The 26,578-nt window shown below is 49.3% G+C and overlaps 1 protein-coding gene across 1 annotated transcript in view; it reads left to right on the plus strand.

Annotated features, from left to right (window-relative positions):
• GRIK3 (glutamate ionotropic receptor kainate type subunit 3) overlaps positions 1–26,578 on the plus strand; it is a 221,037-nt gene that overhangs the window by 116,480 nt on the left and 77,979 nt on the right. Inside the window, exons 2-3 of the mRNA XM_038557875.1 lie at positions 17,549–17,725; positions 26,303–26,560. Coding sequence (XP_038413803.1) covers positions 17,549–17,725; positions 26,303–26,560 — 435 coding nt within the window. The remainder of the gene's footprint in view (positions 1–17,548; positions 17,726–26,302; positions 26,561–26,578) is intronic.

Here is a 26,578-nt window from a genome sequence, read left to right on the forward strand (position 1 = left end):
TGAGCCGGGCACAGCAGTGCTGCAGAGACAGCAAGCAGCCTTTTCTCCAGGCAGCGTGGCTTTCGGAGGCGGGGACTGAGCAAAACAAATGTCGGGGAGGAGACAGGGGCCTGTGTGGGGCCAAGCCGGGTCCTGCCCGCCTGTCGAAGTCACCAGGCCCTTCCAGGCTCTGCTCCCCCAGTTCCTCTGCCCGGTCCATCTGTTTCTACTCCCTCTTCAAGGCCCAGCTTAAACATCACCTCCTCCAAGAGCCCTCCTGGGATTTCTCCTGGTCTTTTGCACTCCTAATGCACTCCGTGTTTACCGCAACCGAGCAGTCATCACCCTTCTTGTTATTTATTCATTTATCTGATCCTTTCTCCCTTTAGTCTGTGAGCAGCCCAGGGAGCTGGCGGACTTAGCCATTCTCCTGCTGCCCCCGCACCAAGAAGGGAGAAGTGAGCTTCCCTGGGAGAGCCAGAAAACCCAGCCCCCCATGGGCACCCCGCTTATTCCTTTCCTGGCTCTTATCACAAAGTTGGTAGCTCCAAGGGAGGGAGCCTGTTTGCTTAGATCAACCCTGCACCTCCAGCACCTGGAGTGGCCCTTTACAATGTAGTAGGTACGTGGTGCCTGCAAGGGCGTGGGCTTCCTGCCCGCTGCTCTGTATCCGGGGCCCACACTGGGCTCGGGACAGCACATCCCCCGAAGGCCCTACAGTCTAGCTGGGGCCCAACACGGAAGCAGTGACAGGTGAGCACAAACCAAAGGTGGGACCAGTCAGTGTGATGTGTGGGGAGGATGTACCTGGCCTCACCTGGGTTTCAGGTGTCAACGGCAGGGAGGTCACACTCCCTCTGACCCTTCCGTTCCTCCTTAGTAATGTAGGGAGAATCTAATATTTAGGGATGCTGATTACACATGATGCTCGGGAAGCCTTTGGCCCAGTATGTGGTGCACGAGAACCAACCAAGTACTTTGTCCCCATTAATAAGCATAATGTCATGAGCAAAGGCATAGAGATGCAGCAGTTCTTGGGGGCACGGCCCAGAAACTGGCTGCTGTGGCTAAACCACGCGTTGCAGAGAGACGATTAGCGGGAGATGAGGTGCAAAGATAGATGGGGCCAGACTTACGAAGACATTGAAAATCGAAACAAAAACTGGGACCCTGAGCCTCTGGGGAGGAGAGAGCCATGGAGGGCGTGAGGCAGAGCACTGGTGCCATTGGGTTTGGGCTTTTGTGGTCCACTGGGCAGGTGCAAGGAGGGTGTGCTGGGAAGACAGAGGGTGAGGGGAGGGAGGGCCTGAGGAGGCAGATGCCCTGGTGCGGGATGTGAACTGGAAGGTGGCATCACAGGTGGCAGTGACAGGCCCCAGTCATTTGGGGGCCAGAGGGTGGGGAGGGATTTGGGATGGGAGGCGAAGACACTGAGGTTTCCAGCCGGGGCCCCTGAAGGGCACCGATGCCCTTCCCCGAGATGGGAAGCCCAGGGAAAGGAGCAGGTTCGCAGAGAAAATGCTGTGTTAGATTTGGGCAGCGTTGGGTGAGGGCATTCGTGGAGGACTTGAAGGCAGATCACAGGACAGAGAGCCTTTACCCCGACAGAAGCCTGTTCCCCATCCACAGCCCGGAGGCCACCAGCCTCTCATCAAATGTGACATGTGTTCGGGGTCGCCGTGGAAGGATGGGTGTCCTAGGTGAGGACGACAGACAGCCCACCCAAGCACGACCAGGGCCCGTGCTGGAAGAGGGGCATTGACTTGACTGGTCTTCTTGGAAAACAGGAGTCCACCCTTTTATTCTCACGGCCTAATTCCCTCTGCTTGGAAATACTTGAAGTGTGTTGTTGTTGCTGTTCATTATGACCTTTTAAGGCAATGAGAGAATTAGTTGGAAATGACTGAATCCACAGCGTCGAATGAGAACCACACACCATTTCCTCAATATTTAAACATCAGTCTAGCGACACTAAAGCCACAGATTGAAGCACTCTGTGGGCGCTGGTGTTAACCTTTCTCAGATGAGGCGCAGGGAGGAGATTCCAGCTCGGCTCCGACATAGATGCTCTCTATTCTATCACCTGTGTGCTCTTTGCAGTCTCAGGCTCCTGACTCAAACCAGAGCAGGAGTTCTAGATCTGCAGAAGCTGTTTGATTTTGGACAAGGTGCTGACTTCTCTGAGCTTTCATTTCCTCCCCAAAAAAAAAAAAAAAAAAGGAGAGAGAGAGAATAATAGGCAAATCCCCTTCATAGGGTGGTTCTGAGGATTAAGTGAACTAATGAGTGGAGAAGGCAGGGAACGCAGTTCTCAGGGGCCCTGACGAGGAGTCTCCCCTCCTGAACCGCTTTCGGTCGCCCAGCTGATCCACACCAGATGGTTGTGCAGAAAGTTCTGTCTCTGCCTCTGTTCAAAGTGCAGGGTTTAGTGGGTGGCGTCTTTAAGCCGTTATTTTTCGAATTCCAGCTCCTTCCCCACGACCCGCTGACAGTCCATGCAGATTTTAAGACTGCAGCTTTGCTCCGCTTCTTGAATGTGCCCCTGCCGTCCGTCCATCCGTCCATCCATCCATCCGTCCGTCCTGCCTGTCACAAACTGCCTTGGGCTTTCTCAGTGGCTGTGACCTCTGATTCTGCGTCTTCCAGGCTTTTGGCAAGAAGTGCTTGGCTTTCTGATCCGGATGCTCCTATAATCTCCTCCCCCCTCCCCCGCCCCCACTGCCCCCAACACTGCCACTTAAAGGCCCCGAATTACATTATGATTTTTTGTGGCGTCCCCTTCTGCCGCTCTAGTCAGCGGCCCTGGTTGAAAGCCACTGTCCCCGGGTTACGTCTCCGGAGTCAGACACTTGGTGCTTGTTTATACTTGTCTTTCACACGCATTTGGTTACAGTTGAGAAATAGCTGCTGGGTGCTTGCTCTGTGTAGGTAGGCACTGTTTCAGGCACTGGGGAGACAGTGAGAAACGAGCTCAGTACGCTGGAAGGGCTGATGCTCTAGCGGTGGCAGCCCGTCAACCAGATGGCAAATTCTGGAGACCGTTTGGACTTGGGTTAAGAGCTCTGGGGTGGGGGGGGGGGGGAGAATTTAAAAAAAAGAGCTTTGGGGAAATAAGCAAGGTAGATGTCTGTATACCAGGTGCCTGGCACATGGGAGGTGCTCCCTGGTGTTAAAGGAAAGGAAGGGCGGAGGAGATAAATGTCTCTATCAGCCAAGTGGGGAGGGAGCAAGGTCACTTGGAATTCCTTTGTATGAGCCTGGAGTTTCTTTGTGCTGAGCCCAGGGCTGGTGAAGACGCAGGCAGCCTCATTTGCTAATGATCATAATTAAGCCAGAAATCTCTTATTTCAACCCCTTGGGGAGAGAGACGCAAAGCATTGGGCTGATGAATTGGCTCCCCGCGCTTCCCTCCCTGCTGTGTCCCCACCCCAGGTGAGATGTGTGCCCACACCTGCCCAGGTGCGCTCACACGCAAAGACACAGGCTGATGGGGCCTGGTGGAGTAATCACACCTCCTAGAAGCTCTGTGAAAAACAACCAATCACGAGTGTCCCAGAATCAGTCTGGAAAAAAAATAAATAAAATGTGCACATGAGGCCCTCCCCACCCGGTGTTAAGTAGATGGGGCACCTTCACTGTCATACTTTCTCCATTCTCTCTGTGTGTCCGTAATGCTCAAGGCTGGGGACCAGGTGTGTGGGGCAGACTTAGATGTGAAGGCTCTGGCTCGGGACCTCAAATAGCTCACACCTCAGAAGGGGGTGGAAAAAAAAGACCACTTTTGCCCAAAGCACTGTAACGCAGCGATTCCCAAAGCGCGTTTTCAGTGAGATGCTCTGTCAGAAAAGGTTTCCACGGCTGTCAAGTAAGTTTGGGAAATGTTGCTTACGCTACCCCCATCTCAGAGGCTGCACATGAGCAGAATAAATGCCCAGAGAAGTCCTGCAGAAAAGGAATCTGCTCGACCTCATTTAATTTCTAGTCTCCCAAACATGCGGGAGACCTTTAGTCTCCCTGCACACGGACTGCGGTTTCCTGATGCCACCACAATAGCAGGGATGCAATTTGCCCTCCAAGCGAGCCGGAAGTGCCCATCCTCCACCCAAAGCAGCAGAGTAGCTGGAGTCAGAACCCGGGCAGGGGTAGAGAACACAAAAGAAAGCCCAGGCTGTCACACAGTCCAGGCACCCTGTGACTGTAGCCTGCCCCCCACCGCCACACCACCGAGTGAGCATGAGCTGGAAGCCAGCGGAGGGACTGGGGAGACAGCAGGGCAAAGCTGTACCATCTAGTTCCGGAAGGCCAGCGAAACACCACTAGGCCAGAGCACAGGGGAGGTCAGGGTCTGTGCACAAGAAGCAGACCTGGGATTGCTTTGGGAGCATTTGTGTTGGGTTTTGTGTGGGTGCAGGTGGGGGGCCTACAGGGGAGGTGGGCTGAGGGCAGACAGCTTCAGTGGATCCGGGCAGTGGAGAAGTGTGCTGGTATTTCCAGCATCTTGGGTCCTACCTGTGAGAGCTCCTACATGGGAGAGGTGTGCCTACGAGGCCCACCCGGGAGAGCTCACCCCTCAGTCTGGGGCCTCGTGCATTGGCATGTGTGTCCGTGTGTTTGCGTGTGTGTGTGTGTGTGCATGTATGCATGTGCATGCGTGTGGCGGCTAATGAAAACAGCATGTGTTCCTGCTCCGCCAGGCCCCTGTCACTCCAGCGGTGCTGTCAGAGAAGAAACAAAACAGAGAAGTGGAAGTTGATTCTATAATTAGTGCAGTTTCTTCACTGTTCATTCAGGATCTCCAGAGATCAATTAGCTTGCTTTTAAGCTAAAAGGCATCTGAATAAGTATTTAACCTGCATAGCAATTGATATTTAAAACAGATGAGGATGGGAGTAATAATGCAGAACGGGCTGCTCCTTCTCCTCCACTAATTTCCTGGCTTCTGCGCCTCCTGCCCCTCACCTCTGCTCACTCCGCATTTGAGCGGCCTTCAGTGGGGCCTCCTGGCATTCTCAGGGCAGGGCTGTGGGTGGGCGGGAGGATGGGGAGCTGGCACTGAGGGGCTGCGGAGGCAGGGCTGTCGTTCACATGTTGGCACCACCATGGAGCAGGTGGCCCCGGGGTGGGGAGATGAGCCCCAGTTAGGGCTGGCTCACCCTCAGCCAGGGAGGGTCAGCTCCTCTCTCTGCCGCCACCCAGTGCCGCCAAGCACACGGCACCTAGCCATCCACGCAGGGGATGGGGGTGGAGGGTTGGGGGGTGGCTAGAAGGGTGCTTCTGAGAACACCTCGGCTGAAGCTTCCTCATCTAGGAAGAGCCAATGTTGCCAGGCTGGGGTGGGAGCAGCTTGGAAACTGCGAGACCCTGTGTCCTCCTGACTGAGCATCTTTTGACAGGTGGTCTGAAGGATGTTTGTGTGTTTTTTGCTTTGTCACTAAAGTATTAACATCCTGAACTCGAATTAGGTTTTTAAAACAAGCTCTGTGTGTGTGTGTGTGTGTGTGTGTGTGTGTGATGTGCATTGGCAAATGCATTTATTTAACAAGTGGGTCTTGACATCTTCTCTGTGCTAGTGTGTTGGGCATTGGGGGAGGGAAAGAGATGGGGCCAGGATGGCTAAGGTGTGTCCCCATCTTCCAGAGGACCACAGCCTAATGGCTTTTTGGGGAGGGGGGGTCATGCAATGCATCAGAATGTATGGGGGCCTCCAGAGGATGAATTCAGAGCTCAGCGGAGATGTCTGAGGAGGGGACCCCAAAAGCAGACACAACAAGGGTTCTGGTGTGAGCAGTTTTATCGGGGAGGTGATCCCAGGGAGGTGGTGATGGACAGGGAAGCAAGTCAGGGAGGGAGGAAAGGCAGTGGAAGCGTGTCAGCCGGTGGGCTACGGTGTGGACGCCTGGGGCTCAGCCCCACTGGGGCCCTTTGAGAAACTAAATCGTATCAGAATTGTGCGTCTAAGGGGCAAGGAAACGAGTTCACCCATCTGCTCCCTGCCTCCAGGGCAGAGGGTCTGCAGAGTTCCTAACCCCCTGGCTCTGTGGCTGGGACTGGTCATACCTGCACCACTGCCAGAGAATGTTCCCCGTGCAGAAAGCCCGGACCACGCAGAGGAAGTGCCTACGGGTGGCCCCTGGGGGGGACTAGGGCACAAGGACACAGGCTCGGAAGAGAAGCGCGGGAGCCAGCTTAGGAGGGAAGGAAGGGACGAAGAAGGAAAGGTGATCCAGGCGGAGGGAGAACACGCTTGGGGACAGGCGCCAGCGGGCACCGCGTGGTGGGCCAGGACATGCGTGTAGAGCAGCTGAGGCTGGGGGAGGTCGGTGGACCGGGAAGGGTCTCCCGTGCCAGCTTGGGCCTCCCTGGGCGGGCCTGTGTGCATGACCGGGGCGGTGTCGCGGCCCTGCCCCTCCAGGTGGGCCGCCCAGCCAGCGTCTCAGGGACTCTGGGTCTTCATTCCTTCGGCCCCTCCGGCAAGGGCACGCTGGGCAAGAGCACGCCCCGCCAGCTGCCCCGGGGTGGCAGCCCCATTCCTAGCCCCGGCCCCAGCAGCCTCTCCCAGCCCCGCCCCCCGCAGCCCTTCCAAGCCCCGCCCCCGCAACCCCCTCCCAGCCCCGCCCCCCGCTGCCTTTCCAAGCCCCGCCCCCGACAGCCCCCTTCCCAGCCCCGCCCCCCGCAGCCCCCTCCTAGCTCCGCCCCCAGCAGCCCCTTCCCAGCCCCGCCCCCCGCTGCCCTTCCAAGCCCCGCCCCCGCAGCACCCTCCCAGCCCTGCCCCCGAAAGCTGCACCCTCCCAGCCCCGCCTCCGGCAGCCCCTTCCCAGCCCCGCCCCCCGCAGCACCCTCCCAGCCCCGCCTCCGGCAGCCCCCTCCCAGCCCCGCCCCCCGCAGCCCCTCCTAGCCCCGCCCCCCAACTACCTCTTAGCCCCGCCCCCCGCAGCCCCTTCCAGACCCCGCCCCCAGCTGCCCCCTCCTAGCCCCGCCCCAGCTGCCCCCTCCTAGCCCCGCCCCCGGGGGTCCCCCACTCGCATCTGATGACAGCTCATCGGTCATCAGGGTCCCTGGGCACCGCTGGAGCCTCCAGCCACCCTCCCGACGCGGTCGATCCTGCGGTATTTGACTTGCACGTCCCCGCGTTCTCCAGACAAAGCTCCACATATCACCAGATCAATTAAAACAACTGCCACCAGGCCCCGGAACTCAATCAGGAGCCCCTCCCCTGGGGCCTCTGGCTGGCTCCGCTGCTTCTCTGATGCCCCGTGTCCGGGAAGTGCTCCCCAGCGTCCTGGCCCCTCGGGATAGGAACTTCTTGCTCCTCTCCAGGGCTTACAGGGGGCCTTCGATGATTTTTGCCATTTAGGCCTCAAAATAGCTGTGTGGTAAGTGCTGCTAATAGCCCTGGTTTCCACAGACCAAAGGGAGACACCCAGGAGGGAAGGACCTGCCCACGGTCACACAGCCGGGAAGTGGTGGGGTCCCTGCGGCACCCACTCCCTGACCTACTTGCGTCCTCATCCAGACCCATCCCAGACCCCACATCCCTTCGGCTCCTCCTCACTGACCAGTGCCCCCTCCTGCCTGGATGCCCTCCCCCCCCTGCACCCTCCGCAGCAAGGCGTCTCCCGCCCAGGCCGCCAGCCCAGGCCCAGTCTCCCCACACACCGCTGCTCAGCTGGGGCAGGTCAGATGCCGCCTCCTCCGTGAAGCCCTCCAAGGCACTCTTCTGAGTCTCACCAGCTGTCTGACCGTTCTTGTCACATGGAGAATCTTTAGGCGTGTAGTGTGTTCATTTGTGCCCCTCCTCTCATCTCCTTGCCCACGCTGTGAGCTCCTGAAGGCCTGGGAGGATGCCCAGCCGCAAGCTGACTCAGGCACAGCGGCCAGCACACAGCCCTTGTTCCCCGCAGGAGCCAAGAAACTGCTTGGGGAAGGAAGGAAGGGAGGGAGGGAGGGAGGGAGGGAGGGAGGGAGGGAGGGAGGGAGGAATGAATGAGGGGAGGCATACCTACTCCTTGCCCCCTCTCCCTGCCCACGACCTCAGAAAGGCCATCCTCGGGCTTTTCTGCTGGGCACTGCTTGCCTTCCACAAACCACCTATTACGCCCAGCGGGGAAAGCCAGCTAACTTGTCCCCCGACTCCTCCTCCTGCTGTGACAACAGCACACAGAGGCCCAAAAGCAAGTTCAGAGGCACCATCGGGGTCCCCCAAGGGCTGGCTAAGGTGCATAGAGAGCAGAGCCCGGTTCTCCCAGCCCACAGGCTGCACAGAGCCGCAGGGGCCCTGGCAGGGAGAAGAGAACCTGATGGGAACAGACAGGGAGGCGGCCCCCGGAAGAGGCTGTTAGCAACAATCTCGCTGATCAGTGTCTCAATTAATCTCCACGACACCTTGGAAACTTCAGAAAAAGAACAAAGTGGACCAGAAAAGAAAGAGCAGACTCAAGCTCCCGGAGGACAAGATAGTGCCTGGGCCTGGTGCTGGGAACGCGTGTGTCTCCTGGGACTCAGCTGCCAGACAGACGGGGGAGGCAAGCGCAGGCCCTGCCGAGTCTCCTAGGCTCACTACGCTCAGGGCTGGGCTGCTTTATGCAGGGGCCAAATTCAGGAGCACAAAGTTGTTCAAAATTTTTTTTAAAAAAAGGAAAATCCCAACGGACTGGAGACCAGCCTTAGACAGTGGTGGGATCATGGGCTCAAGCAAAGGGACTCAGCCTTCCACTGTCATCTGCCCCAAGACCTGAGCCTCTGGGTATCTCTAGGGCCATCTGACCAGAGGGAATAGGTGTTGAAGGTGCCACCGGGGTCCTTGCCCTTAATGTTGTAGGGATGAGGCCTGGCAGGGAAGCTGTGACAGTCCTTCTTCCTGTTTTTTGTGGTCACAGTTCAGCTTGACACAGGCTGCCATGGTAGGCTCACCTGGGAGACAGGAAAATTCTGCCATTTGGGCACATTTCCAGAAGTAGAAAAAGCAGTTTTTAAAATATGGGCACTTTGGGGACACCTGGGTGGCTCCATCGGTTAAGTGTCTGACTGTTGCTCTCAGCTCAGGCCATGATCTCAGGGTCATGAGTGCAGGCCCCACCTTGGGCTCCATGCTGGGTGTGGAGCCTACTTAACAGACAAGTAAACAGCCAAAATGGGCATTTTGCTTAGGGTATACAGAATGTTTCTCAAAATATACAACAGCACATCATCAGAGAAGGAGCAAGAAGGAGGCTGGTTCTGGCTGGCCAGCTGATGCATTCCCTCCTTCGCCCACCCCTGCCCCTGAGTTTCCATCTGGAGATGAGGGGAGTTTTGAGCTACTGGTTTTTGCGCTGTGCTTGGGGTTGCCCTGGGAGCCACCAGACCCTTCTCGGGAAACCGTGGTATCGAGTCTTTAAGTGCCCAGGTGATGGACACAGGCCAGGGCAGTGGAGTGCAGGGAAATACACTTTTCAGGGAAACAAAAACAAAAACAAAAACAAAAAACCCTAACTTGTAGCATCTGCTTATTTCTGTGGTGTAAATACTCCTATGGCGGCTGATTTCAAGCTGCCAGCGCACATTGAAAACTCCCAAAAATGTCACAATCGGCTCCAATCAGCTGGCTTAGGTTGCAGAAAGGAATCTACTACACTGTGGTCACAACAGCACCCGAACCTCCCCGGGCCTCCATTTTATGTAAAATGGACAATAGTAGTTTCTATCTAGTGGGGTTGTAGAGGTTCTTTGAGTATTAAATGAAGCGTGTGGAAGGCACTCACATCGTCCCTGACACATAAGTTGTTTAGTAGTAGCAGCAGCAGCAGCAGCAGCAGCAGCAGCAGCAACAGCAGCAGTAGTAGTAGTAGTAGTTTTACCCCAGTGGGTTTCCACTCAAGATTTTGTTTAAAGAAAATGTTCTAGTTCTGGCTGTGCTCCACCCAGAGAGCACGGGGACCCATCTCTCTCTCTCTTTCTCTCTCTCTCTCTCTCTCACACACACACACACACACACATACACACACACACACCCCATCCCAGTTCCTCAGCAACCCTGGTGTCTCTGCTCCATTTTATTAAAGCAGAAAGCAGTGACAATTATTTTCATAATGAACTGGCTCTTCAAATTAATGCCAATTACACTATGCAATCATGATTAAGATTATGCATTAATCAACGGTGCCAACCTACTTATTAGCCTCTTTAAATAACGATCATGAGGAATGTATGGGAAGGGAGAGAATGGAGAGGAGCCAATTGAGTGGGGGAACTGCTTCTATGTGGGGCAGGGTGCTCTCTCCAGAAGCCAAGACCCAAAGCAGCCTTTCTTCCATGGGGTGGAGCGTGGATCAGAACCCTAGCCCATCAGACCCTGAGCTCCTAAAGCTCCCTGATCTGTGCAGGACCCCTACACGAAAGGAGAAAGGAAGAACCAGTAGGAAGAGGGTAGAAGAACCCTTGATGGTCTATCGGTTGATGAGTCTCAGTGCCCCCTTTCCCTTCCTTCAGAAGCATGAAAGGTGAAGTGTGGTTGATACTTGCCCTGGAGCAATGTCATCCGCATCTTAGGTCGGGTCTCCCAGATGCAGAGCCTGAGGCAGGGATTGAGATGCAGGAGGTCGGTAGGAGGGAAGAGACTTCTTTAGGAAAACTGCGTCAGGGGATAAGCAAAGCAGCATAGACATGGGGACAGGTCTAGGCAGAGATGCTGCTTGGGGTGAGATCTGGCCATTGCCTGATGCCACATGGTGGCGGTGCTAGGGGGGCTCTGGAGCATGCGTGCATCACAAAATTAACCCCATCCCGAGGCAAGGGGAACACCCTTTTGGGCCCCAGTGTTCGTGAGTCATCAGTGGCTGCCAACTGCCCCTGGGGGCAAAGTGAGTGGGGTAACCTTCTGGGCAAGGTGGCCCCTTCAACTGAGTGCAGTTCTCTGGAGAGAAGGGCAGCCTAGGAATGGAAGGTTCAAACCCAGGTCTGCTGCTTCCAGATCCCACTCTCTGAGCCTCTGTGTTGTACCCATATATTTGTTGCCTGGGTGTCCCTAGACATTCAAACCTTTGGGGTCACCTGGCGCTTTACATGTTCAAGTTCCATGATGCCTATCCTTGCCCCAAGCGTGGGAGTGGGGGAGGGACAACCTCTTGCCGGCAGTGTCTCCGAGAATGCTCCAGGGCCTCTTGTCTCTGAGTCTCTGCTTATTCCAACCTGTCTTCTCTCCCATCCCACCTCCTGCACCTCTTGTCTTCTTTCTGCCCCCGTTCGCCCTGTGCTGGGCACTGCCTGCCTCCTGTCGCTTTCCCCAAAGAGCACAAGCTGGTGTCCATTTTCCGTGGCCGACTTTACTAAATGTCAGGTCTCCTGTAAAGAGACAGCACAGGGGCAGGCTCCCTGAAGACTAAACACCCAGCACCCCTGTGCTAACAGGGCCTCTTCCTGCCACTGAGGGTTTCCTACTGGTCTCCTCCACCTTTGACCATGGGTCATATTCTCTTCCTTTTTCTCTTTTTGGGTCCACATCATACCTGCCCCCTTCATCTTAGGCCCCTCTCCCCACCTCCCCATTCAAAATCATCATCCCATCTTTGTACCCCGTGCCAGCAGGTTAGTACTATCACCGTCTTATCTTCTCCACCCAGACCCTACAGGACATTTACCTCTAAGATGAAGACTGCCCTTCCCCTAGAAGAGAGGGTGAACTATGGCCCCCTGGCCAAATCCAGCCAGCCACCTGTTTTTATAGATAAAGTTTTATCAAAACGCCGCTCTACCTGTTTGCATACATATTGTCTGTTGCTTTCATGTTACTGTGGAAATGTTGTTGAGGTGACCATCTGGCCCACAAAGCCAAAAATACTCACCATCTGATCCCTTCCAGAAAAAAAGTGTGTCAGCCCCTGCCCTAGAACGTAGAAGTTTAAAACTCATTTTGGTTTTCTAAATGGCGTTGTTTCTTCTTTTTAAGAATTGCCATGAATTCCGTTCTCTCCCTGTGACGTGCATTTCGTTACATTGTTTTCCTCCTTCCTTGCAAGGGTCAACCCTTGGAAGTTATGCACTCCGTTTTGCAGATGGAGAAACTGAGTCTCAGAGAGATTGAGTGACTTCTCCCAGGGGAAAGAGCCAGGGTTCAGATGGAGGCATAATGGTCACCGGAGTCCGAGTTGGGAACCTTTGCACTTTTGAGTCCCAACAGCTGAGCCCCACACATAGGCTGGTTATTGGCTGCTTAGCGTTGCCTGAGCGTTCCTTGTGGGCAGGAGCCTGCTGCTAACTTCTCTTGGTGCCCTAGGATTCACTGGCAGGTTGGCCTGTGGCAGAGATCCCCTGGCTGGGGTCTCAGTGCCTGCGATGTGTCACCACCCCCACTGAGGTATCAACCTCTCACCTTTCCTCCCCACCTGCCAAGATGGGAGAGACCAGGAAGGGGTGAAGCCCTAGGAAATGGCTCCTTGTCCCCTGACCTGCAATCCTCATTTGGGATGGGGATCTATAATGACCAGACTTCCTCCTGGGCTTCTCTTTTACATTTTAAAGCAATAAAAATAGGGGCACCTGGGTGGCTCAGTCAGTTAAGCTGGGGTCCTTCAGCCCAGGTCATGATCCCGGGGTCCTGGGATTGAGCCCTGCATCAGGCGCCCTCTGCTGAGCAGGGGGCCTGTTTCTCCCTCTGCCCCTCTCCCTCTGCTTGTGTTCTGTCTCTCGCTTCCTCTCTCTCAAATAAATAAATAAAACCTTAAAAAAATAAAATAATAGTAATGCATATTTATTGTAAATAACCTGGAAAAATCAAGATAATACAAGGAGCAAGCTAAAAGTATCCATAAACCCCTTCTATCCATAAACTCGTTGGTCAAATGTTGGTACAAAAATTTCCAGTCTTTTTTTCTATAAATAGAGATAATGTGCTTTTAGTTTGATAAATAGATTTCAAACTGTAATATAATTTTGTTGCTTTGGTGGGGTGGAGAATGAGCATTTTCTATATCATTAAGTATTCCATAAGAGCATTTTTTTTTTAAAGCTTTTTTCCTTATTGCCAAAGCTCTTGCTAGTGCAGAGGACTTGAGGAAAAAAAGCACTAAGCAAAGCAATCCATTATCTTTTTACTTTCTAGAAAGAACCTCTGTTAACATTTTGGTGTATGCCCTTCTGGAATGTCCTTTTTGGTTTTAATTGGAATTGCATTAAATTTATAAATTAATTTGAGGAGAACTGACATCTTTACAATATTGAGCCTTCTCTTCCAGGAGAAAGTAATGTCTCTCCATTTATTCAAGCCTCCTTTTATGTCCTCCAGTAAAGTTTTGTAGTTTCCTTGGTATAAGAATTGCACGTTTATTGTAAAGTATTTTATTTTTTATTTTGTCGTTGTTGCCTTTGTGAATAGGGTCTCTCTTTGTCCTTATAATTCCTCAGTGTTTATTGCTGATGTATAGGAAGGCTGTCTGTTTTCCTGTATTTGCATGCTGGCTCCTTGATGAGCTGTCTCGTTTCTACTTGGTTTCCATCTGATTCTCTTGAGTTGTTAAGAAAACAGTAATAAGCGTCTGCAAATAATATTGTGTCTCTTTTCAGATTGCACTACCACGATTTGCTCATTTTGTCTTATTTATACAATGGTCTTAAAGAATATTTTATTACGGAGGATGTCTGTCATAGCCACTTAGGGAGAATGGTATAATGGAGCCCTGGGTACCCATGACCTGGCCCCAGGGAACAGCAACCCATGACCTTTCCTGCCCTATCTGGACGTCCTTCACACGCTCCCCTCCCCTGTGATTTTGAAGGAAATCTTGGATACCATATCATGCCATCCTATTCCTTGACTCCTAATGCCTGCAAGTTATCCTGCCATATGGATGACTTTTAATACCTTGATTAATCTCCTTCTCTGGGACATTAAGTTGTTTCTATTTTTTCAATATTATGTCAAGAATATCCTTCTACATAAATGTGTTTATGTATCTCTAACTTATTCTAAATTTATATCCCTAGAAATGCTAAATCCCTAGCATTAAATTAAAATCCCCAGAATTACTGGATCATATGGTATTTTGATCATCTATTTTCCTTTAAACACATACACACTATCACATGATGGCTTTTCTGATTAGAAATATAACACATGTTCACTGCAGAACTTTTGGAAAATACAGAAAAACACAAAGAAGGAAATTAAAGTCACCCATAATCGTGCCATTCAGAGGGAAGCCCTCTTGACATTTTGGAATGCGTTCTTCTCGTCTTGTTTTATGGGTGTGCCCACCATGTTTATGCACCCCCACGCAGACTCACATGCTTACAACACTACATGTTACAAATTGTAAGCCTTCTGGAAGACTGGGGTGGGGGGCAGATTGATTTGTTCACTTTTTAAAATAGTCACTTCAAAAAAATTTTTTTTCAAAATGATGGAAACAACCCAAATACCCATTAACTTGGTGGTAAATGGATAAATAAGATGCAGTAAAACTGTAGAAAGTAATATTATTTAACAGTAAAAAGGAATGAAGCACTGATCTGCACTACAATGTGAATAAGGCTCAAAAACACACTAAGTGAAGGGAACCAAGTGCAGAAGACCACCTATTGCATGATTCCATCTGTATGAAATGTCCAGAAAAGATAAATCTCTAGAGATGGAAAGTAAATTAGCGGTTGCCTGCGACTGGGGCTGAGAACAGTGATTTGACCGTAAACGGGCTCAAGGGATCTCATTGGGGTGATAGGAATGTTCACAATTGTGATGATGGTCACACAATTCCATGAATTTGCCAAAAATCACTGTACACATAAAACAAGATGCATTTTGTGGAATTTCTTAATGTCAATATTACCTCCACGAAGCTGACTTTTTAAAAGAGTAAAGAAAACCTAAAGCTTCGTTTGGAAAATGAAGACAAGTAAAAAGAACAAAATAAGAAATCTACAACATAGGGCTATTCACTTGTGCTGTTTTGAAGTGCTTCCTATTTTTTGTCAATTGTATAAATTCCTCCTTATATTCCTTCTGTTCTTCCTTTTTAAATTTTTTTTATTTTTAAAAGACTTTATTTATTCACTCAAGAGAGACACACAGAGAGAGAGGCAGAAGGAGAAGCAGGCTCCCTGAAGGGAGCCTGATGCAAGACTCAATCCCCAGGACCCCAGTGGCTCAACCACTGAGCCACCCAGCCATCCCCATTCTGTTCTTTCTCTTCTAATGTGGAATCGCACTGCATCTCCAACATTATAACCTTTGCTTTTCACTTAAAAAATATGTCGTAGGCACTTCCCAAATCATTATACTTTTGCTGTTATATGGGAATTATATAGCTTATTATAATGTATTGACTCTTTCTCTGGTGTTGGACATCTCTAGATCCCCTCCCCATACATGACCAGTGTGTCCACCATTGCTGTTGGAGTCACTTCCTGGAAACTGAAGTAATGAGTCAAGGAGAAGTATTTAGTCAAAGACCTAAGCATTTTTAAGGCTTTTGATATTTTCTGGTGACCACCAGGAAGGCGAGGTATACCAGTTGCCACTTCTACCAACAATTAAGCAAGTGTCTGTTTCCAAATGCCCTCAGCAAAGCTGGGTGTTATAAGTTATTTTATGTTTGGCAATGGGGCGGGCAAGATGTGGTTTCTCACTGTTGGTTGAAATGGAGTTTATGATTTTTAGGGAGAGCACACGTTGCTTCATACATTAATAGCTCCTTTGTAATATTTTTTTCTCTAGTGAAATGCCCATGGTTGCCCTTTGCACATTTTTCTATTGGAGTATTTGTCTTTTTTGTTGACTTTGAAGTGTTTGTTTTTATAAAATAAGAATATCAACTTTTATACTGCCAAATATGTTACAAATATTTTTCCAAGTTTGATGTTTGCCATTTAATTTTCTGGATGGTAGTTTTGATATATTATTATTTGATATATGTTATTTCTATGGAGTTATCAGCATTTCTCCTATGGTTTCTGACTTTATTATAATGCTTGGAAAGGTCTCCTCCTCCTCAATATTGTATAATATTCACCTACATCTTCCTTTTTGGTACTTTGAGGCTTTTCTCTCCTCCTGCCTTCCATTACTTTTCCTATTTAATCTTTAATCTGTTTGGAACTTATTTTGATAGATGGCTTAAGATTGGAATCTAACTTAAATTTCTCCCAAATAATTGAATAATTGTTTCAGTACTATTAATGAATAATTTATATTTTACCTACTGGTTGGAAATAGCCACCTTTGTCATGTCTTAAATACTTATCTCTACTCGATTCTCTTTCTGGGGGCTTTTTATCTCATCCCATTGATCTGTCTGTATTTTCATATGCCATTAGGACATGTTTTTAATTATTTTGGCTTTTATGATACATTTTAAATCTGGCAGTGCAGATCACCTGTCATCTCTTTAGGCTGCTATCTCCTGATTAGTCCTCCAGATGCATTTTAGAGGCATCCTGTCCAGTAAAAGAAAAATCCTTCTGTGATTCTGACTGGGATGGCATTACATTGAAAAATTAATTTGTAATGAACCAACACCTCTATTCTTGAGCCTAACTGTCCTGGAGCATGCCATGCCTCCTCACTTAAGTCTGCTGTTACATCTCTCCCTTTTAGTGTTTTTTGTCATTTTTAATGCTGAAATTGCACACTTGTTTTTTTTTTTTTTGTTACTTGTTATTTAATATTTTTGTTGGTCTCAGAAAGAAGATCTTTTGCCATTAATTTTTCTTACTGGTTGTTACTGATATAAAGAAATGGTATTAATTTGTGCTGACTGGTCATTTAACTAGACTCTCTTACTAGTTCTTAACTAGTTTTTGTGGGGGTGGGGGATTAAGGGTTTGTAGGAAAACATTTATCTTGTTTGCAAGAATTTTTTTTCTTTCTAAGAGGTGTGTCTCTAAATCCTTTTTTCTTTCTTATTTTGTTGGCTAATGGTATGGTTTGAATCTTTACCCTTCCTTTATCTCTTTTTTTTTCCTTCCTTTATCTCTTTAATGAGAATGTCTCCTGTGTTCACCATTAGTGTGATATTGAAAGCGAATTTGATCTAAAGAGGCTTCATGGCAGTAGCTTTTCTGGTGCTAAGCATTCTTAACAGCAGTAGAAAAAAAACAGCAGTAGATATTGGGTTTTATGAAATGCCTTTTTGCATCTTGTGAGTTGATCATATGTTATGTTTTCCTTTGGACTATTGATGCGATGGAATGATATTCATAGATTTCTTTATGTTGAACCACCTTTTCTTTATATTGAATATAACTGTGCTTGGTCATGGTATGTTATCCTTGTAGTATTCTAATAGATTCTACTTGCCAGCACTCTATTGAGAATTTTCATAACAATATTAATAAGTTGGGCATTTTATTTGGCTCTGTTTGGCAGTCTGTGTTGTCAGTCTCTGTTGCTGGCTGAGTGAAATGAACTAGGAGGATCTTGGTATTTCTTATGCTCTAGCATGATTTCTAAGCATGGAATTATCTAGGATAGTATTGAGCATTTTGTGTGAGGGGGAAAATCTTGTCCATAAAACCTTCTGAGCCAAGCATCTTTGTTAGCATGCTCTACCCCCACCCACCCCCTTCCCCAGCTACACATGATTTTACCCATCTCTTACAGGAGGAATCTTTGAGTATGCGGACGGCCCCAACGCCCAGGTCATGAATGCTGAGGAGCATGCCTTTCGATTTTCTGCCAACATCATCAACAGGAACAGGACTCTGCTGCCCAACACAACCTTGACCTATGACATCCAGAGGATTCACTTTCATGACAGCTTCGAGGCCACCAAGAAGGGTGAGTTTGCAGCTTTGACTCTTCCAAGCTTGTGGACAGAGGAGTTGTGTTTGCTGTCCGGGGTCCTGAAAACAGGCCCATGCTCTCGTAGGCTGGATGTTTAGAGCCTGGTCTGCCTGGTTTGGGGACCTGCCACATTTCCAGTTCAGTGTAGGCTGTGTCCTCCCCCAGATTGTCCCTCAGGAATTTCCAAGCCACTGGCATGTGCCGTGAAGGAATGAGGGAACCATGGGAGGAGGTGGAGAATGAGACCCAAGGTGGGGTGGGGGAGTTAGCAATGAGAAGGTCAGCTCTTCTCCCCAGCACCTTTGAACCGGAACCGGCATTTCCAGACTTGTTTTTCTTTCATTGAAACCCCACCCAGAATATGAGTAATTCAACTATACAACATTTAGTTGCTGTAAAAAGACTTACTAAAAACAATGAGGCTGCTTCTATGGCTAACGTAATTTGACCCCAGAGGGCTGTGGATGACACTTGAAGTTTGATATTAGCCTCCGCATTCAATAGTTTCCATATTTTGTGTTAGCTGCACAGTAACAGGAAAATTATGCCATAAAAATAAGTTTTAGTAAATCCAGTAAAACAGTTTTTCCCACGCCTGAATTCTAAAGAACAAAACAAACGAACGTTGAATTGCATCCTTCTTTATTAGTGACACATTTACAATGAGCTCCAATGACTCCACAGAAATGACTAGAGAACTTTATTCCAGGCTCCTCAGGGAGAAAAAAAAAGCAACTTGTTGATACCTGAATGAGCCAGCAGTTTCCTGTGTGGCATATAGCACATATATTCCTTTGTTATTGTTTTAAAAACATAATTTATACACATGTACATACTTAATTGAAATTAACTTAGAGGCTCAGATAACTCTAGAAATAGCTTCCATATATCCCAAGAGTTCCACAGAACTCCATTTAAAAATCTCAGGCCTAAGGAATCTCATTCCCAGGGAAGATAAGATCATCCTTCCTATAATCTGCCATCATAGTCCCTTGCTATTCTTCTTCAAGGCGCGTGTCACAATTTGTAGTTAATTAATGGTGTGTGTTTGATGTCTTTCCCCTTCTTTCCAACACCACTGAAAGGAAGGCTGTCTCTTATTAACTGATATAACTCTAGCACCTAGAAGACTGATGTATAGTAAGTGCTCAGTGAAATAATTATTGAATGAATCAATGAATGAATGATGTGAGAATGGGGCATGGGAGTCTGAGAATCTTTGCCCAGGACCTCTGCCTGCTGAGCTTAGGGACAGTGTCATTCATGCATCTTGGGTAGACTGAGGCACATTCAAAAGATCCCCTTGGTCTTTCAAAGGGGTTCCTAGTAGTTAATCAAGGCCTCCTGGGCTCCCAGGTATAGACCTACCGAGGTGATTCCTGGGGCTGGTTCTGTTTCCCAAAGCCCCATTGTAGGTAAACACCTTAGCATAGAAAAGCAGCATAGCATGAGCTTGGAGCCAGACTGCCTAGCCTTGCACCTTGTCCATTCTGATCTTGGTTGTGACCTTGAACAAAATACAATTTTTTCGTCTACAAAACGGACACACTTTTGCGAAGTGCCTAGAACAGTGTCTGGCACATACAAGGTACCATATTGGCCTGTGCTCTCAGGACATTGGCTGTCTTGCTTTCTACCCACTGAGCCTTCAGGTTAAGGGCCTCACATCTACAGGCACTTTCTCCACTGCTGGCCTCATCTCACCTGCCCTGCTCCTCCATGCCTTGTGAACCCAAGAACACAGGATCCCTGACATTGAGCACGATGCCCCTGACTTTTTTGATACCACTGTCCTGAGTCCCAGAGCCAGCCTGCAGACACACTAGAGGAACTCCACTCTGATAGCCTCGAAGAGTGGTCCTTTGCCCATCACCCTTCTCCTTGCGCTGGCAACCCTCCTCCCTACCGGTGTCCTCCCAGCTCTCTCTCCACATGCCCTGTGGCCAACCCTGTACAGTCAGATATCCACCTCCCCACTGAGAGTCCCTGCTGGCATCCTCTGCCTGGCCTCGTCCAGCTAGAAAGCAGCTGAACTCAACCAAAAATGCTCAGTGGAAAGGTGAGGACACAGAACAAACGCCTGGAATCAGAACAGAGGTTTATGTGGACACGATGACCCCGAAGGGCTAGGCTGGGTATATTCTGTCCATGTTTTCTAAAAGTTACTAAAATAATACAACAACTCTTTAGTAGCACACTTGTGAGTCAGCACGGGGACCTTCCCCAGGCAGCAGTGAGCCCAGGGCAGAACTCCAGAGTCTTCTGAGGCACTTCCTCCAGCCGGAACTTAGAGTTCTACATGACATGGAACTGCCAAGTAGTGAGTAGACCTGAGACAGAAAGACGCAGCTCTGGAAGTCCAGCCCAGTGGGTCCCTGTGACCACAGCCACACCCTCCAACCCCCCACCATGTAACTTGTTTGCTTAAAACCCTGGCTGGCGTGTCCTGTTGTTCTTTCCCCAAATGCTCAGAGCCCATGGGGGCCTATCCAGTCTAGCCCAAAGGTGACCTTCCAGCCACATCTGTGCCATTTGCTCCCTCGGCCTCTGGGTTCTGCCCCTACCTGCCATCCTCCAAGGGCCATGTTTCCTCCCACCTCAGGGCTTTTGCACATGTTTATTCTCTTTGTTTGTAATGCCCTTTTCCTAGCCTACCTCTGCCCTGCCATTTGTCTAGGTCCTCTGGGGAGCCTTCCCCAAGTCCCCAGACACAGTCAAGTCTCCACCTCATAAAGCTCTGGACTTCTCTTTCACAACCCTGATTGGTGGATATGTGTGTGTGTGTATGTGTGTGTGTAATCATGTGATTATTGTCCATATCTTCTGCCAGGTTACACGCCTTCTTGCCTCTTTGCTGCTGGACTAAAGAACCACTGTTCTGACTACTGGTGCCATACATAGACTGTTCTGGTTGTTTTTGAACTTCACATAAATAGAAGACCAGTGTGTACGTGTTGGCAGTGTGTACAATATACCTGTGAGATCCATCTATGTTGCTGGATGTAACAGTAATCTAATCACTGTTGTGCAGTGTTCCATTATACAAAGACAATTTTTAAAACTCGTATTTATTATTGGACATTCATGTTGTTTCCATTTGGGCCCATAGAGTAGTGCTGCTATGAACATTCTCATAGATGTCTTTTGGTGCACAAATGTGCACATTTTTTTGGTGGGCAGACACCCAGGAGTAGAAATACGAGGTCATAGGATGTCATATGTTTGGCCAGACAGCGTTCCAGAGTTCTGACACCAATCCCCCAGGACAGCGCAGGGCAGCGGCAATCACTGTATGTCATCACGAACATGTGATAAAGTTAAGTTTTGTTTCTGGTGGTTGGTGTGGTGGATATCTCATTGTGGTTTTACTTTGTATTTCCCGGATGACCAGAGATCTTGAGCATCTTTTTATATGCTAATAGATCACTTGAATCCCCTTTTCCTCAGGAGTGATTTTTCAGCCTTTCAAGCACTTTTAAAATGGAGTCACTTGTCATTTTCTTATTGACTTGTAGGAATCTTCTATATATGATGGGTAGGAATCCTTTGTGATTGCATGTATCTGCTGCAAATGAGCTTGCCTTTTCACTGTTTTAGTAAGATCTTTTGAGGAACAAAGTTCTTAACTTAAAGAAGTCTGATTTATCAATATTTTCCATTATGCTTAATGGCTTTGTGTTCTATTTTTGTCTATCCTAAAGTCGTGAAGATTTCCTCCTACGTTCTAGAAGCTCTGTTGTTTCGTCTTTCAGGATTAGCTCTATGATCTACCTCACACTGATTTTTCTATGTTTGGTGGGAGGTAGGAGTTGAGGTTGATTTTTTTTTCCTACACAGTGTCGGTGAGAGTGAAAACTGGTTGAACTTATCAGGGGAGTTTGGAAATGTCTCACTAAAGCTAAATGTATGTGTGCAAGGGAGTTCCTGGCCGCTTTATTGATAACAGCCGAATGTGGGAAATAAAGGTCCATCAAAAGGAGAATGGATAGATTGGGGTATACTTATACAATGGAATTTGGATTAGTAGTAAAAAAAAAAAAAAAGAAAAAAAAATTTCTGCTTATGCAAAACATCATGGATGAGCCTCGCAGGTGTAATGTGGGGTCACCTCTGGGGGAGGGAGGAGCGTGCAGCAGGTATTAACTGGAGAGGGGAAGAGATAACCCTCTTAGGTTTTGGGAATGTTTTATATTTTGATCCTAGTAGTAGCTACATGGATGCAGTTATATGTAAAATTTCATAGAAGTCTATGCTTAAAATTGATGCACTGTATTGTATTGGGTTATGTCTCCAGAGAAAAAAGTTTGAGGCTCCTGTCTGCCTCGCTTTCCCTTAACACCCCTCCGATACATACTATTCCTAAGACAGAGCCCTGCTGCAGTTAGAGCCACTGCTGTCTGACCCTGGAGGCATTTCTGCAGTCGGATGGTTCTCCCCTTTAGGCACACTCCATCCCTTGGGGAACCCCTTGTTCCCCTGATCTTTATTTTTTTCTTTTGATCTTCGGTTTTTGAAAATGTATTCCTCTGGAGCATCATCATTAGGACTCTTCTGGGATATGACCTTGAGCTTCTTTCTAATTAACCCAATGAGGATGATAATCCAGCTGCAGCTGGATGCAGCCCCTTGGGCCACGTGGGGGGAGTGGGCACGGTGCACAGGGCCTGGCATTGCATGCCCCACCAGCTCCGCTAGAATTACGCCTTCCCTCCACAGGAGGCCCGAGAGGCCTTTCCTCCATTAAAAGGGACTTTCACTTATTGTCTTTATTTTTAAATGTTTTGTGGAAAATTAAAAGATGAGTGACTGCCAAACGATGCCCGAGCCAGCAACCCAGAGAGTGCCTGTGTTTTCTTCCAAGCCTGACCGGAGCAGGCCTGGAATCGACCCAGCACTCCCCAGGCTCCTCTGCCTTCACTTATTCTCTGGGCTGTTCAATTCCTTTTAAGACACAAATTGATTGGGATAATTTTTGCTCTAATGACAATTGCCACGGAAAGGGGGCTGGGGGGGCTGCATTCAGGCTGTGGACTCCTGCAATGACTGTGAACCATTGAGTTACTGTAAAATGACCAGAAAATGGATTCCAAATTGAAGCTACAAATAATGTAATTACTGCAGTGTGTGCTCAGGGCTGCCAGAACAAGAGTTGGCTGCTACCCTGGAAACATCTGGAGATAAAGCTTCTACTGCTACTGCTGTAACCCCTGCCCTGGTCCCTTAGGGGCAGCAGCATTCTTCTGGGCTGGAAGATCCTCAGGAGGTGAAAGGAACAGGAGGGGACAGAAAAGGGGATGAGGAGAGAGGCCAAAGAGGAAAAACAGGTGAAGGACAGAACTGCTGTTTCCTGCTACCCAGCCACGAGACCTAATCACTGTGTCTCTGGCAGGATGAATCCTCCTAGTACCACTGTTGTCACTACTATCAATGACAATGCCCCATCATCACAATTACTATCATCACCATCAACAAAGGTATCACCTCCACTCTTCACATCATCACCACCGCCATCACTATTACTACTGTCATCATCACCACGCCACTGCCAGACAGCCACACCTTCATCATCACTAATCTCATCAGTGCCAACATCATCGCCATCATTCCTACTGCCATTGTCAGTCATGACATTGACATCTTCCTCATCATCACCAGCCTCATCAGGGCCAACATGATCACCATCATTCCTGTTATCATCGTCACAGTCATGACATTGACATCTTCATCATCACTAATCTCATCAGTGCCAGCATCATGACCATCCTTCCTACTGCCATCATCACAGTCATGACATTGACATCTTCATCATCACTAATCTCATCGGTGCCAAGATCATGGCCATCCTTCCTACTGCCATCATCATAGTCATGACATTGATATCTACATCATCACTAATCTCATCAATGCCAGCGTCATGGCCATCCTCCCTACTGCCATCATCACAGTCATGACATTGACATCTTCATCATCACCAATCTCATCAATGCCACCAAAATAGTTACCACCTCCATTCACACCCTTGCCAACATCACCACCCCTAAGATCATCCTCCTCCTCCTCCTCATGACTGTCACAGTGTCAGTATCTTTATCATCACCAGCCCCATCACCACCAACATCATCACCACAGTGTCATCAGCATCAAACTGTTGTCACCTCCTCTCTCATCAACGCTTATATCATGGTCATTATTCCTACCAGCATCATCGCCATTACTGTCACAGCATTGATATTTTTATCATCGTCAATCCCATCATCATCCCACCATTATGCTACAACATCAACATTATCATCAGTTCCATCTTCAGCGGTGCCATGGCCATGATCATCAACAGCCTCACACCATGGTCTCCACCATCACAGCCATCACTGCAATCACCTTTATCATTATCTTCACAATTGGTATCAAAATCAAAATTGCCTCCTTCAAAATCACTCTTAAATGATCCTCTGCCGAAACTTAACTTGTGTTTGGTCCACTCTCGCCTGCCTCCATCAAACCAGATATCTAGACCTTGGGCCCGGGCAGGCAGACATGACCTAAGAGGTTGGGCTGGGTGAGGGTGAGGGTGTAGGAAGTATTTGCCTGCCTGCTTCAGGCACATATCAGAGGGGGAAATCCAAAAGGCAGATTCTTGGAGGTGATAGTGGAAGGGAAGAAATATACTAGTCGTTTGACTAAGTAATCAATCAGAGGGTCCTAGAGGCAAAAGGAGAAAGGTAGAGATGGCCACAGGCTGGTGAGTTTGCTGACACTCTATTGAAAGATTGCTTAAGGCTCCTCTGGTTGCAGGTGACAAAACACCAAATCCTAAATGGTTTAAGCAAAAAGAATGTATTGATTCACGTAACCAAAATCCAAAGTTCTACTCGGTCAGGAGCTCTTCTTCCTCTGCCTTTGACTCTGCTCCCCTCCATACTGACTCCATTCCTTAAGCACTGCACTTTCTTTGTGAGCACAAGGTCGCTACAGTACAGCCAGATCTTATTCCCCACACCATGCATGGCCCATTGCACAGGGAAGGTGCTAACTTCTTGGTGTGAGGTCTCATGGCATCCCGTTGACTCCGACTGGTCATATGACCATCCTCAAACCCAATGACTGGGGCCTGAAGGAGGCCAGCGCCTAAGGCTCGGGCTCTAGTCCTCAAGGCCTGGGAGTGGAGCAGGCGAAGGAGCCCACAGGAAACTCAGAGCCAGTTGCCAGAAAAAAGGGCGAGAGCTCCCTGACTGGCCCTGAAAGGTCCCACTTTCAGGATCTTTCAGGCACAATCCCTGTGTGAGTCTACACCCACCCTCTGAGCCCCAAATGCCCTGGGGCTGCTTGGTTAAAGCTCTGCTGTACCTATCGCTGTTTGCCCTCCCCAGAAGCTTCTGCTTTCTGACCTACCTGAGCCCCTGGGCCTCCCCCAAGAATGAAAACTATTGGAAGACCAGGATTCAATACTAATGCACCTAGCAGAGGCTGGTGAAGCACCTACTCAGACCAAGTACTGTTTTAAGCACGTTTAGGTACCATTAAGGCACTGTTTATTGTTGAGACAGTGCTCAACAACATAGATCAAGCCCTTGCTGCCTTGTACTGACATTGTAGTGGGAGTAGAAAGGCAACAAATGAACAAGACTTCCGGTGGTCATTTAATAAATAAACAAAGCAGGGTATGGGGTTTCGGGAGTATGACTGGATATGGGATAACGTCAGAAAAGTGGTAGTGGTGGTGATGAGGACAGGAGTGGGACATGGGTGGAGAGGAACCACAGCAAGCAGGACCTCGTCCGTCACCGTGAGGACTTTAGCTTTTAGACTGAGTGAAATTGGAGCTTTTAGAGCCAAGGTGTGATGTAACCACCTGAGGTGGTGAGAGGTAAGAAGGTAGGGAGGGCCCCTGAGGAAGCTGGGGCAGCCGAGGAGGCTCCTGCAGTAGTGCAAGCAGAAGAGGATGGTGAGAAGTGGCCCGATTCCGGCACGTTCTGAAGCTGAAGCACTTGGGGTGCAGGATAGGAGAGAATGAGAGGAGTCAAGAGGAAGCCAGGGCTCAGGGCATAAGGCACTAAGGACGGTGGAGCTGGTTTACTGAGGAGGGGAGGCTGGAGGGGCAGAGGGGGCTGCATCTGGGACACATTCGGTCTGACACGCATCCTGGACACGCACATGGTGATGTCCAGTGAGGTGAGATGAGCACATGGGAAGTGGGGAAGCAGGCGGGGGCTGGGGTTTAACGTCACTGTGAGTAGGTGTTTCATCCTGCCGGTGTCTCAGCCGTCACCCCGGAACAGGGCAGGTTGGAGCTGGGGGTGCTCAGCACAGTGATGACCACATCACTGGAGCGGTGCTGAGGGTCTTGTGCGCACAGTCTTGCTCGACCTTCCTATGATCCCATGAGGCGGGGGGGACTGCAACCCCAGCTCCCAGATGAGGGAGCTGAGGTTCACAGGCAGCCTCAGTCGTCCGCCCTCGGAAGATCTCTGCTATGTTCATGGGATCACCAAAATCAGCGCACCACCCTGTCCCCAGCCCCCAACCACCCGCTGAGGCCCAGCATTGACCCCCGCCCCTTCCCCTCCGTTGCAGCCTGTGACCAGCTGGCGCTGGGCGTGGTGGCGATCTTCGGACCATCACAGGGCTCTTGCACCAACGCCGTCCAGTCCATCTGCAATGCCCTGGAGGTGCCCCACATCCAGCTGCGCTGGAAACACCACCCGCTGGACAACAAGGACACCTTCTACGTGAACCTCTACCCTGACTACGCCTCCCTCAGCCACGCCATCCTCGACTTGGTCCAGTACCTCAAGTGGCGGTCTGCCACCGTGGTCTATGACGACAGTACAGGTGGGTAGCCGGGCCCAG

The sequence above is a fragment of the Canis lupus genome, chromosome 15, assembly GCF_011100685.1.
Source record: "Canis lupus familiaris isolate Mischka breed German Shepherd chromosome 15, alternate assembly UU_Cfam_GSD_1.0, whole genome shotgun sequence".
Lineage (NCBI taxonomy): Eukaryota > Metazoa > Chordata > Mammalia > Carnivora > Canidae > Canis > Canis lupus.